This window comes from Cervus elaphus, chromosome 32 (genome assembly GCF_910594005.1).
Source record: "Cervus elaphus chromosome 32, mCerEla1.1, whole genome shotgun sequence".
Lineage (NCBI taxonomy): Eukaryota > Metazoa > Chordata > Mammalia > Artiodactyla > Cervidae > Cervus > Cervus elaphus.
The window spans coordinates 47,025,679-47,038,423 of NC_057846.1; the positions used below are offsets into that span (position 1 = coordinate 47,025,679).

General features: G+C 51.8%; 1 protein-coding gene across 2 annotated transcripts in view; it reads right to left on the reverse strand.

Annotated features, from left to right (window-relative positions):
- Positions 1 to 12,745, reverse strand: part of RARB (retinoic acid receptor beta) — a 572,080-nt gene that overhangs the window by 1,615 nt on the left and 557,720 nt on the right. For both annotated transcript variants that reach the window (XM_043893860.1, XM_043893861.1), the window contains 2 exons: positions 2,098 to 2,302; positions 990 to 1,148 (listed from right to left, as the gene is read on the reverse strand). In XM_043893860.1, the coding sequence (XP_043749795.1) occupies positions 990 to 1,148; positions 2,098 to 2,302 (364 nt within the window). The remainder of the gene's footprint in view (positions 1 to 989; positions 1,149 to 2,097; positions 2,303 to 12,745) is intronic.

The following is a 12,745-nucleotide window of genomic DNA, read 5'->3' on the forward strand; positions in this document are numbered from 1 at the left end:
TGTGTGTACTCAGCATCTCGGACAAAGAGAAGCTCCTGCTGAGAGACCAGAAAGCGTCTCTTGAAAAGAGCCAGCGAAAGGACAGCGGTTGCCCAGGACCGGGGCGAGGGCCTGAGGGACCCCCCCGAGACCGCCAGGAGCCCCAGGCGGGGCCGAGCGGTACCTGCGGCTCCTGGACACCGCAGGGCTTCGCTGTGGGCTCAGACGGGTAAAGAATCTGCCTCCAAGGCAGGAGATGCGGGTAAAACCCCTCACGCTAACTACTACTCAGAAAACCGCCTCAGCGGCACCAACCACGTCGCAAGGGCCTGAGCCCCACATGTGGACGACGCGGGTCACAGCATTCCCATCCCGTGAGCACTGCCGGCGAGCGGGGAGCGGGGGCGGGGCCAGCAGCTTTAAAGTCCAAGCCCTCAGCACGCCCGCGGTCGGCGCTGGAGTCCTCTGCACGTCCTCCCAGGCCTCCGAGAAGGGCGCGGGGGCCCAAGCTGCTGAGCACTTTCTGAAACGTACAGACTGGAATCGCTAGGCAGGGCCAGTCACAGCTCTCTGGGGAGAAAACGCCCCTTTCTCAGGGGTGCACAAGCGCACCCACCTGCGCCCCAAGGGGGGCGGCCAGCCTGACGGACAGACATGACCCCAACGGGCACCTAAAGCACCACACATTTCTTCAAACCGGAGTGTGTGCGGAAAGCTGGAATGAAACGTATGTAACGAGTAAACGACAAAGCCAGTCATCCAGTATTCAGTATGTTCTCTTGGAAATGCTTTTTCTAATCACTTAAGTCACATGAAACTGTAAAGCTATTCTCATAATCTGCTAAAATCACTGCGTGGGCTAAGTTATAAGGTTTAAGAGAAGGCATCCTCCTTTTTGACTTGAAAGAGAAATGAATTCCAAAATGATAACAGAAAGGTACCTACTGTCAAACACGCTGCATTAAAACCCAGGGTTTCTAAAAAGGCCGGATGCGGTGGACGGGTCGTACCTTTCGCGCTGATGCTGCGGAGGTCTGTGATCTTCATCAGGATCTTTGGGAACATGTGAGGCTTGCTGGGCCGTCTCTTTCTGATGTAAATTTTCAGTGCTTCCAGCAGTGGTTCTTGTAGCTTATCTACTTTTGTTGGTTCCTCAAGGTCCTGGCGGTCTAGATTCCAGAAACAAGGTATTAAACAATTGAGGTCAGGACAGAACGAGCCCTGCCCACGCCCCCGCCTCCTCCTATAATCTGGTGATTCAACCCCATAAACACGTTTGAAGGTGTGTGAGCGCGGCTGATCTGGGCTTCCCTGGGGGCTCAGTGCTGAAGCACCTGCCTGCCAACGCAGGAGACACGGGTTCCATCCCTGGGTCTGGAAGATCCCCTGGAGGAGGAAAGGGCAACCCAGTCCAGGATTCTTGCCTGGAGAATCCCATGGACAGAGGAGCCTGGCAGGATAGAGTTCAAGGGGTCACGAAAGAGTTGGACGTGACTGAGCACACACACACTCCTGTGACACTTGAAAATGACTGTCCTTGGTCAAACCACATTTGGAAGGCTGGTGGCTTTTATCCCCAGCAGAGAATTACTGCTCGTGACCAGGAGGTGTCACTACTGAACTGAATTAAAGGAGACCTGACCCAGATGGTTAAAATGCAGGTAAACCAGCCCCCAATTAAAGGCAGCAGCTCCTTAACCACCCTGTTTTGGGTTCCCGTGGGCCAGTGAGGGCGTCACACCAGGCCTCCCGAGGTGGGGGCGCCAATGCAGGACTACAACCCCCCGCCGCCGCCTTGGCAAGCAGCACCAGCAGGCTCCCTGACTCACCCTGAGAATGTCCCCAGGCAAGTCACGTTAAGAGGGTCTGATCCTACCCTTCAAACTGCAGCTGTGGCAATGCAGACAGCATTTTGGTATTTCAGAGCAGGAAAACCCCAAATGCCTTTAACTTATAATAATATGGAAAAATGCAACAAACTCTAAGCATGCATGCCTAGTTTTATCCACGTCCTTTTCCATGCAAAATAACTCCCAAGTGGAGATGAAGAATCTCCCATAATTTACGAGTGTGAGCGCTCTCCGTGAGCTCTCGCGAGGGTGCTCTGGGTGGTGGTACCTCCACAGATCAGGCAGATGGCGCTGAGAAGGCCGGTCTCCGTGTCGTCCATCTCCAGCGGCAGGAGCTGGCCGGCAAAGGTGAACACTAGGTCGGTCAGAGGGCCAAAGCCGGCGTTGTGCATCTGGGTTCGATTCAGCGTCAGGCCGTCCGAAAACGTCATGGTGTCCTGCTCTGGGGTGTACCTGGTGCAGATTCTGAGAATCTGGGAGGAAACCATGTCTGGATCAACGGCCTGGCCCTACGGCCTCCCCGGGGAACCAGGGAGGGAATCCCAGGAAGGTTCCAAGGGCTCCAGAGCGGACAAGCCCCCCCGACCCCCACTTGGGTGTGAACGCTGCTCCAGCTCTTCCTCCAAAAGACCACACACATCAAAACAAGGGCGAAACCTTATTTAGGGAATAATAAATAGCACACGAGAAATTTTGAGAAATATCTGTTTATGCTAAAAGTGATTCATTTGACTCAAGTAAACATTTACTGAGTACCTACTTATGTCCCAGGCACTGTGCCAGGTGTTGGGGATGAAAAGAGGAAGAAGAGTCATTTTTTTAAAAGAGCTTAGTCTACCAAAGGAAAAAAAAAAAAAGGCCAACATTTACACTGAGTAAGCGCCCAGCGCAAAGCCAGCGCTCCACCTGCTCTCCACTTACGCTAGCCGCCAAGCTGGCGGGCTGAGGACGCTCCTTACAGACCAGGGGCTCAGGAAGGCTGGGCTGAGCTGGGGCTGGCCCCCCACCCCCGGGGATGCCCCGGGCACCCCGCCCCTGGAGACCCTGACCCCAGGGGGCAGGCTGAGCCAGCAAGGGGCAGCAGGGCAGGCCCAGGGCGAGAAGGGGCTCAGCCTGGAGGCCTGGCGGGGTCTCCTGGAGAAGCAGCCACCCTGGGAGCGGCAGCCGTTGTCCTGGAGACAGAGCGCGGCGCCCCCAGTCACACCACCGGAGGGGCTGCTCAGACGGGCGTGGTCAGCGGAGCGCCGCACTCCCAGCTCCGGGTTCCTGGCTGGGGCCCCTGCGTCTTGGGGGCCAAGGCGGCCTGAAGCTGCCCCGCTGTCAGAGCGCAGAGGGACCCCGAAGTCACGGAGGGGCCTTCGCTCCCGAGGAAGCCCCAGAAGGTGAGGCGCCAGCCGACGGTACACGCCAAGGCGGGGCCGGCGGGAGGGGCCCCGCATCCACACAGGCTCCGGCGCGGGGCCTCTACCCTCGCTTCCCGTGGGACCAACAGGCGCCAGACGAGCCTCTGCAGCTTGCGCGCACAAGAGCCCCTCGGGGTCCCCAAGCCGCCCAAGGCTCCCCCGAAACCCGCGTCCAGACACAGCGCCCGGGGGCCCGCTCCACCCTGCAGGGCCTCACTCCTCAGGCCAGACGACAAGCGGGTTCTGATGAAGCGATTCCTGTGGCCTCTCTCCCCTGGGAGCCCGACACGGCTGACCAAGTAGAGCAGGCGTCGGGAGGGGAGAACGTGGACCGGGAGAGGGTGTGAGCCCTAGAGACACAGCCCGGAGCCCCGGCTCGTCCCACGTCCCACGACAGCCCCGGCGGCACACCCAGCCCCTCTTGAGGGTGCAGACAGCCCCCGCCAGGCCGGCCTGCCGCGGAGGTTTCTGCAGGGGGCACGGCGCCCACACGCGGGCCACCCTCCTCAGGGCGCCGAGCAGGGCCCCGGGGGGTGGGCAGGTGGCCTGTCCATGCCCCTCCACCCCAGCTCTCATGTCCCAGGTCCCCCTGGTGATGTGCCCCTGAGACGGGGTGCAGGGGACAGCCGGCCTGTGACAAGGCCACGGGAGGCGTGGGGGCCCCTCCTCGCCGCCCCCCTGAAGCCCGTCCTGGGAGGCGGCCGGGGCACCAGAAGCCCCAGCCTCTGCTCAGCAGCGGCTGCAGCTCCGGGCAAGTGATGAGCCGGCCTGGAAGCGGCCGGCAACCCTGGTCAGGCCTGCAGATGAGGTAGCCCCCCAAGTGCCCACGGCCACCCCCCAGAGCTCCGCCGTGAGCTCCCGACAGCAGGGACTGCGGGACGAGTCTGTCCTCAGGGGCTCAGTCTGGGGCGGCGTCACAGACAACGGACAGCGCACTTGCTGCGGGTCGTGCGCACACCCGGGGAACACAGAGGGATGCACCCGCCCCGTGTGGGCGCGCCGGGCCCCGGCAGGGCCGGCATCGCGGGCGCCCGGCCCTCCCGGCCAGACCCCCCCAGACCCCTGGGCCCCACCGCCCCCAGACACGGCTGCCTGGACCTCCGCCCCCAGGGCTCCCTCCGCCCGTCCCGAGCCGCGGGAACGCGGGCTCACAGTCGCATCCGACTTCTCCCTGCCCCGGGGCGGGGACCCCGCGGCCGTGTCAGAGTGCGAACCCGACCCCTCCCGCTTGCTGTCTTCACGCGGAGCTGTTCTCGGGGCTTCCGTGCCCCCCAGCCCAGGAGACGAGCTTTGGCGGAGAATGCCCCGGCTGCCCCTCAGCAGCGCGCCACACGGCGGGGAGGAGCGAACATTCACCCACTTACTGAGGAACCTCTCCCACCTGCTAACCCCCTGCGAGGGGCGTATTAAGTCCACGGGTTTCTAAGTGTTTTGGCAAAGAAAACACGTGTTCACCATCGCGTTCTCTGCACTGACTGCCCGGCCATCAGGGGCAGGTCCTGACCGGAGCGTCTGCCGCCCGGGGGCTGCGCTGAGACGAGGCCGCGGCGCCCAGGAGGGGCCGGCCAGGAGCGGCACTTCCTCAGTGCAGTCCAATCCCACGCCTGCTGCGGGAGGGGCAGTGACCCAGACGCTGGAGGACGATCACAGATTCTCTCACAACAATCAGAGTCCTGCACCCCACATCCGTGCCCCAGCCCGGGGTCCGGCGCTGGGAGGAGCCGCCCCCGGAGCGCTTGGCTTTGAAGGCCAGCGGGGCTTGAGTTCAGGAGTTCACAGGACTGGGGGGACCGGGGACTCCACTCGCTGAGGGCGCACAAGGGCTCCTGGGCAGTGACCCAGCAGAGCAGAGGCCACAGGAGCGTGGACCAGACCCGCCTGCTGCTACAGGGGGTCTTGGGGAGACGCGGGGGCAGCTGAGGCTCACTGTGGGCACAAGGACACGGGTGGCAGAGGGACCGGGAACACCCATCGGAGCAAACGCCCCAGAGGTCACCGTCTGGCATTGACACCTGGTCTACGCAGCGGGTTCCAGCGCTGGGACACCCCAGGCCAAATAACGAGCAAGAGGACAGCCCCACCCAGCAGCAGACAGGCTGCCAAAAGTCGGTCCTGAGCCCGCGACCGCCCAACACATGCCCTTGACACATCCTCCCAGGGCAGCCTCCAGCCCCTCCCACCAGGAAGGCTGCAGAAGTCCCTGAACCAACCTCCCCCACCACGGGGCAGACACCAGAGCCAAGAATTCCAGTTTTGCCTTGGGAAACGGCAACCACAAACCCAGAAATGTGGGCAAAAATAAGATGGCAGAGAAATATGTCTCAGACAAAGGAACAAGATGAAACCCCAGAAAAATAACTAAGTCGGGTAGAGAGAGGCAATCTGTCTGAGAAACAATTCAGAGTAATGGTACTCGAGATGGTCCAAGATCTCAGAAAAGGAACGGAAGAACAGACCAATAAAATACACAACATGCTTAACAGAGACCTAGAAAATTTAACCAACAAAAAAGCTGTACAACACAGCAACTGAAATGAAAAATAAAGAGAAGGTCAGACAGAGACAACACAGAAAAAGTTACAGGCCAGTACCACTGATGAACACCGATGCAAAAATCCTCAACAAAATCCTAACAAACAGATTCCAACAACACATTAAAAACCTCATACACCATGATCAATTTGGGTTTATCTGAAGGATGCAAGGATTCTTCAATATATGCAAAATCGATGTGATATACTGTAACAATTTGAAAGATAGGATATGATTATCTCAATAGATGCAGAAAAAAACCTTTGACAAAATTCAGCACTCATTTATGATAAAAACTCTTCAAAAAATGGGCACAGAAGGAACCTACCTCAACATAGTAAAGGTCATATATAAACCCACGGCAAACATTATTCTCAATGGTGAAAAAATGAAAGCATTTCAAGATCAGGAACAATACAGGGGTGCCCAATCTCACCACTATTATTCTACATAGTTTTGGGAAGTCCTAGCTACGGCAATCAGAGAAGAAAAAGAAATAAAAGGAATCCAGGTTGGAAAAGAAGAATTAAACCTCTCACTGTTTGCAGAGGACATGATACTGTACATAGAAAACCCTAAAGATAGTATCAGAAAATTACTAGAGCTAATCAGTGAATTTAGCAAAGTTGCAGGATAGAAAAATCAATACACAGAAATCACTTGCATTTTTATATACTAACAATGAAAAATCAGAGAAATTAAGGAATCAATTCCATTCACCATTGCAACAAAAAGAACTAAATATCTAGGAATAAACTCACCTAAGGAGACAAAAGAACTGTACACAGAAAACTATGACACTGATTAAAGAAATCAAAGACGACATACACAGATGGAGAGATATTCCACATCTCTGGGTTGGAAGAATCAATATTATGAACATGACTATACTACCAAATGCAATCTACAGATTCAACGTGACACCTATCAAATTACCAATGGTATTTTTCACAGAATCAGAACAAAAAATTTCACAATTCACATGGAAACACAAAAGACCTAGAACAGCCAAACCAATCTTGAGAAAGAAGAATGGAGCTGGAGGAATCAACCTTCCTGACATCAGATTATCCTACAAAGCTACAGTCATCAAGACAGTATGGTACTGGCACATAAACAGAAATATAGACCAATGGAACAAGATAGAAAGCCCAGAAATAAACCCATGCACCTATGGGTACCGTATTTTTGACAAAGGTGGCAGGAATATACAATGGGGCAAAGACAGCCTCTTCAATAAATGGTGCCAGGAAAACTGGACAGCTACATGTAAAAGAATGAAACTGGAACACTTCCTAACACCATACACAAAGATCAACTCAAAATGGATTAAAGACCCATATGTAAGAGCAGAAACTATAAAACTCTTAAAGGAAAACATGGGCAGAACACACGATGACATAAATCAAAGCAAAATCCTCTATTACCCACCTCCTAGAGTAATAGAAATAAAAACAAAAGTAAATAAGTGGGGCCTCATTAAACTTAAAAAAGTTTTTGCACAGGAAAGGAATCTATTAACAAGGTGAAAGACAACCCTCAGAATAGGAAAAATAATAGCAAATGAAACAACTGACAAAGGATTAATTTCCAAAGTATACAAGCAGCTCATACAAGTCAATATCAGAAAAACAAACAACTCAGTCAAAAAATGGAAAAAAGACCAAAATACACATTTCTCCAAAGAAGACATACAGATGGCTAACACATGAAAAGATGCTCAACATTGCTCATTATTAGAGAAATGCAAATCAAAACTACAATCAGATATCACCTCACACTGGTCAGAATGACTATCATCAAAAAGTCTACAAGCAATAAATGCTGGAGAGGGTGTGGAGAAAAGGGAACGCTCTTGCACGTTGGTGGGAATGTGAATTGATGATACAGCCACTATGGAAGACGGTATGGAGATTCCTTAAAAAAAAAACTAGGAATAAAACCACCATATGACCCAGCAGTCCCACTCCTAGGCATACACCCCGAGGAAACCAAAACTGAAGAAGACACATGTACCCCAATGTCCAGGGCAGCAGTGTTTATAATACCAAGAACAGGGAAGCAACCAAGACGTCCATCGACAGGCGAATGGATGAGGAAGCTGTAATTCGTATATACACAATAAAGTGTTACTCAGCCATAAAAAGGAATGCATTTCAGTTCTGATGAGCTGGATGAACCTAGAGTCTGTTATACAGAGTGAAGTCAGTCACAGAGACAAAAACAAGTACCATATACTAATGCAAATATATAGAATCTAGAAAGACTATACTGATGACATTATCTGCAGGGCAGCAATGGAGACAGAGACAGACAGACATATGGACATGGTAGGCAGGAGGGAGGAGAGGGTGGGAGGTATGAGGAGAATAACGAGGAAACTTACATTACCATATGTAAAACAGACAGCCAATGGGGATGTGCTAGATGACTCGGGGAACTCAAACGGGGCTCTGTGTCAACCTAGATGGGTGGGATGGGCGGGGACGTGGCAGGGAGGTTCGATGGGAGGGGACATATGTATACCTGTGGCTGATTCATGTCGATGTTTGGCCAACACAACTCTATAAAGCAATTAACCTTAAATTAAATAAAATACACTAGAAGGAATAAACAGCAGAATAACTGAGCAGAATGAATGAATAATTTGGAAGACTAAATGTTAAAAATCATTGCTGTGGAATAAAGAAAAAGGAATGAAATGAGGACAATCTAAGAGACCCCTGGGATAACACTAAATCCACCAACATTCTCATTATATGGGGCCCAGAAGGAGGAGACAGGAAGGACCTGAGAAAATATTTGAAGAGGTGATAGCTGAAAAATTTCATAACACTGGAAAGGAAACAGTCACCCAAGTCCAGGAAGTGCAGAGCCTCAGTCAGGACAAACTCAAGGAGGAACATGTCAAGACACATGGTAATCAAACTGAAAAAATGAAAAGACAGAAACAATATTAAAAGCAAAAAGGGGAAAGCAATAAAGTAACATACTAGGGAATCTCCATAAGGTTATCAGTTTATTTTCCAGGAGAATCTGTGTAGACCAGAAGTGGGTGGCACGAGATATTTAAGGTCATGAGAAGCAAGAAGCTACAACCAAAGATACTCTACCCAGCAAGACTCTCCTTCAGATTTGGCAGAGAAATGAAAAGCCTTACAGACAAGCAAAAGGCTAAGAGCACCCAGCATTATCAAACCAGCTTTGTAACAAATGCTAAAGGAACTGCTCTAAGCAGAAAATTAAACACTGCAACTAGAAATGTGAAAATCATGAATGGAAAAACTCACTGGTAACGGCAAGCATACTGTACAGGTGGGAAATCACCCGCACACAAAACATGACATCAGAACCAGCAATTGTGAGAGGAGGAGAGAACAAATGCAGGACACTGAAAATGCACTGAAATTAAAAGACCAGCAACTTAAAACATCTTGCTTATATACGCGGACGTCAGTATCAAAACATCATGGTCACCATGAACCGGAACTACACAATGGATAAACACAGGCAGAAAAGAAAATGCAACCCAAACACAACAATAAAGGTAGTCATCAAATCACAAAAGAAGAGAACCAAAGAGGTAGGGAAGAAAACGACAGACAAAAACAGATTAGCTCCAGATGGCAGAGTATAAGGACCTGAGCTAATTCCCAACACCACCGAAGTCACAACTGATGAAAAATCATCATCATCAAAAAACAAAAAAACAAAAAAATAAAAATAAAGATAAAACAAAACAAAACAAAAAAACCACACTGCAATCTATTAAAAAGATACTCCATGCCCAAAGACAAAGAAGCCACAATGAAATGGTAGGAGGGAGGAATCACAATAAAATCAAACCCCATACCCTCTGGGTGGGCAACGCACACGCTGGGCAACAGTCACACCACAGAAGCGCTCCCCCAGGCGTGAGTCCCGAGCCCTGCGCAGGTGTCCCAGCCTGGAGGTCTGACGATGGAAGGAGGGGCCCCCAGAGAACCCGGCTTTGATGGCAAGCGGGTCTGACTGCAGGAATTCCACGGAAGTGGGGGAGACAGAGACTCGACTCCTGAAGGGCACGTACGAGGACCTGTGCAAAGCAGGGCCTCCTGAGCCTGGTCCTGCAGGGTCTCCTGTGGGGGTGGGGAGGGCCCGTGTCTGAGACTCACCGCGGAGACAGAGGCACCAGCAGCAGCAATTCTGCAAAGTGCCTGCTGGTGTGACTCCCCCTGAAGGCCGCCATCAGCCCCAACATCCCACAGGGGCCAGAGCTGGGTCACTTAAGGCTAAGCAACACGGGGCGGGAACATGGCCCAATCCATCAGCAGACAGGCTTCAGGTCTGCCTGAGCACAGTCCTCCCCCTAGAGGGACAAGACCCAACTCTACCCACTACTGGAGTCCCACCCGTCAGAGAGCCAGGACAAGCCTCCTAGCCTCAGCCACCAGAGGACAGACAACAGAAGCAAGAACAACAATTCTGCAGCCCATGGAACAGAAAATACAATCACAGAAAGTTAGACAAAATGAGACATCAAAGGAATATTTCCAAATGAAGGAATGAGATGAAACCCCAGATGAAACGACTGAGTGAAGTAGGCAACCTACTGTAAAAAGAACTCAGAATAATGATAGTGAAGATGACCCACAATTTCAGAAAAAGAATGGAGGAAATATAGGAAAGGTGCAAAAAGTGTGTAACAGACAGCTAGAAGAACTGAAGATAAAACAGAATTAAACAATAACTGAAATGAAAAATACATTAGAAGGGATCAAAACCAGAAGAAGTGAGGAAGAAGAACAGATAAAGTAAACTGGACACAGAATGACGGAAATCACCGTCACGAACAGAATAAAGAAAAGAGAACGTGAAAAGAGAGACCTCTGAACAACACTGACTGTACCAACATTCACACTACAGGGGTCTCAGTAGGAGGGGAGAGAGAACGGACCTGAGCAAGTATCTGAAGATAGAACAGCTCAAAATATCCATAACACGAGAAAGGAAAGACTCAAATCCAGGAAGTACAGAGTCCCAGGCAGGATCAACACAAGGAGAAACATGTCAAGACCCACAGTAATCAAATCAGCAAAAATCAAAGACAAAGAAAAAACATTAAAAGCAACAAAGGAACAGTAACGAATAACACACAAAGGAACTCCCGTAAGGGTATCAGCAGATTTCTCAACAGAAACTCTGCAGGCCAGAGGGCGTGGCACAACATTTTTAAAGTGATAAAAGGGAAGAACTACGACCAAGAATAACCTACCCAGCAAGGCGCTCATTCACATCTGAGGGAAAAATCAAATGATTTATAGACAAGAAAAAGCTTAGAGAATTCCACATTACCGAATCAGCTTTATAACAAATACTAAGGGAAATTCTCTAAGTGGAAAAGAAAAGGCCAAAATGAGAAACATGAAAATTATGAACGGAGAAGCTCACCAGAAAAAGCAAACCCAGGGTAAAGGTAGGAAATCAGCCCCACACAACATGATACCAAACCAGTCACTGAGAAACGACCTGAGCACAAACAGGATACTGCAAATGCATTTGAAATTAAAAGACCAGCGACTTAAAAAACACACAAATCTTGTTTATATCTAAGATGCTACATCAAAACCACATGGTGAGACTTCCCTGGTGGTCCACTGGTTAGGAATCCATCTTGCAAGACCGGGGACACAGGTCTGATCCCTGGTAGCGGCAACCCACGTCAGTATCCTAGCCTGGAGAATCCCCACGGACAGAGGAGCCTGGTGGGCTACAGTTCACAGGGTCGTACAGAGTCAGACATGACTGAGCGACCAAGTGCATCACAGCACAGGGGAGCTTAGAGCTCATGTGCTGTGGAGCAACGAAGCCACGCGATGCAACTACTGAGGGCGTGGACCACGCCCACTGAGGGCCTGACCACGCCCACTGAGGGTGTGCACCACGCTCACTGAGGTGTGACCACACCTACTGAGGGCCTGCACCACGCCTACTGAGGGCCTGACCACGCCTACTGAGGGCGTGACCACACCTGAGGGTGTGGCCACTCCTGAGGGCCTGACCATGCCCACTGAGGGCCTGACCACGCCCACTGAGGGTGTGCACCACACCTACTGAGGGCCTGACCACGCCTACTGAGGGCCTGACCACGCCCACTGAGGGCCAGACCACACCTACTGAGGGCGTGGCCACACCCACTGAGGGCCTGACCACGCCCACTGAGGGCCTGACCACACCTACTGAGCCCAAACGCCACAGCGAGTCTGGGGGCCACAGGGAGAGCACCTGCCTGGGGCAACGCACAGCCCATGTGCTGTAGCTAACGTGATACAGCCGAACGACTCAGTCAGAATTGTTTTCCTAAAAAGAAACTCGCGGTAATCGCAAACAGAAAGATCTACAACAGATACGCTAAAAAGAAAAGGGAATCCAAACACAACACTGAAGTCAATCATCAAGTCACAAGAGAAGGGGCTCCCTGGGGGGAGAGTGGTTAAGAACTGACTGCCAAGGCAGGCAACACAGGGTCGATCCCTGCTCCAGAAGATTCCACTGCGTGGGTCACCTCAGCCCATGTGCCACAACCACTGAGTCCGCACTCTGGAGCCCGCAAGCCGCAGTTACTGAAGCCCGCATGCCTGAGGGCCTGTGCTCGGCAACAAGACGCCCGTGCACTGCAGCCAGAGAGGGTCCTGTGCGTCACACCAGAGCACGCGTGAACGCAGCAGCAAAGACTGACAGCAGTTCAGTGCAGTCGCTCAGTCGTGTCTGACTCTTTGCGACCCCATGAACCGCAGCACGCCAGGCCTCCCTGTCCATCACCAGCTCCCGGAGTTTACCCAAACTCATGTCCATTGAGTCGGTGACACCATCCAACCACCTCATCCTCTGTTGTCCCCTTCTCCTCCTGCCCTCAATCTTTCCCAGCACCAGGGTCTTTTCAAATGAGTCAGCTCTTCGCATGAAGTGGCCAAAGTATTGTAGCTTCAGCTTCAGCATCAG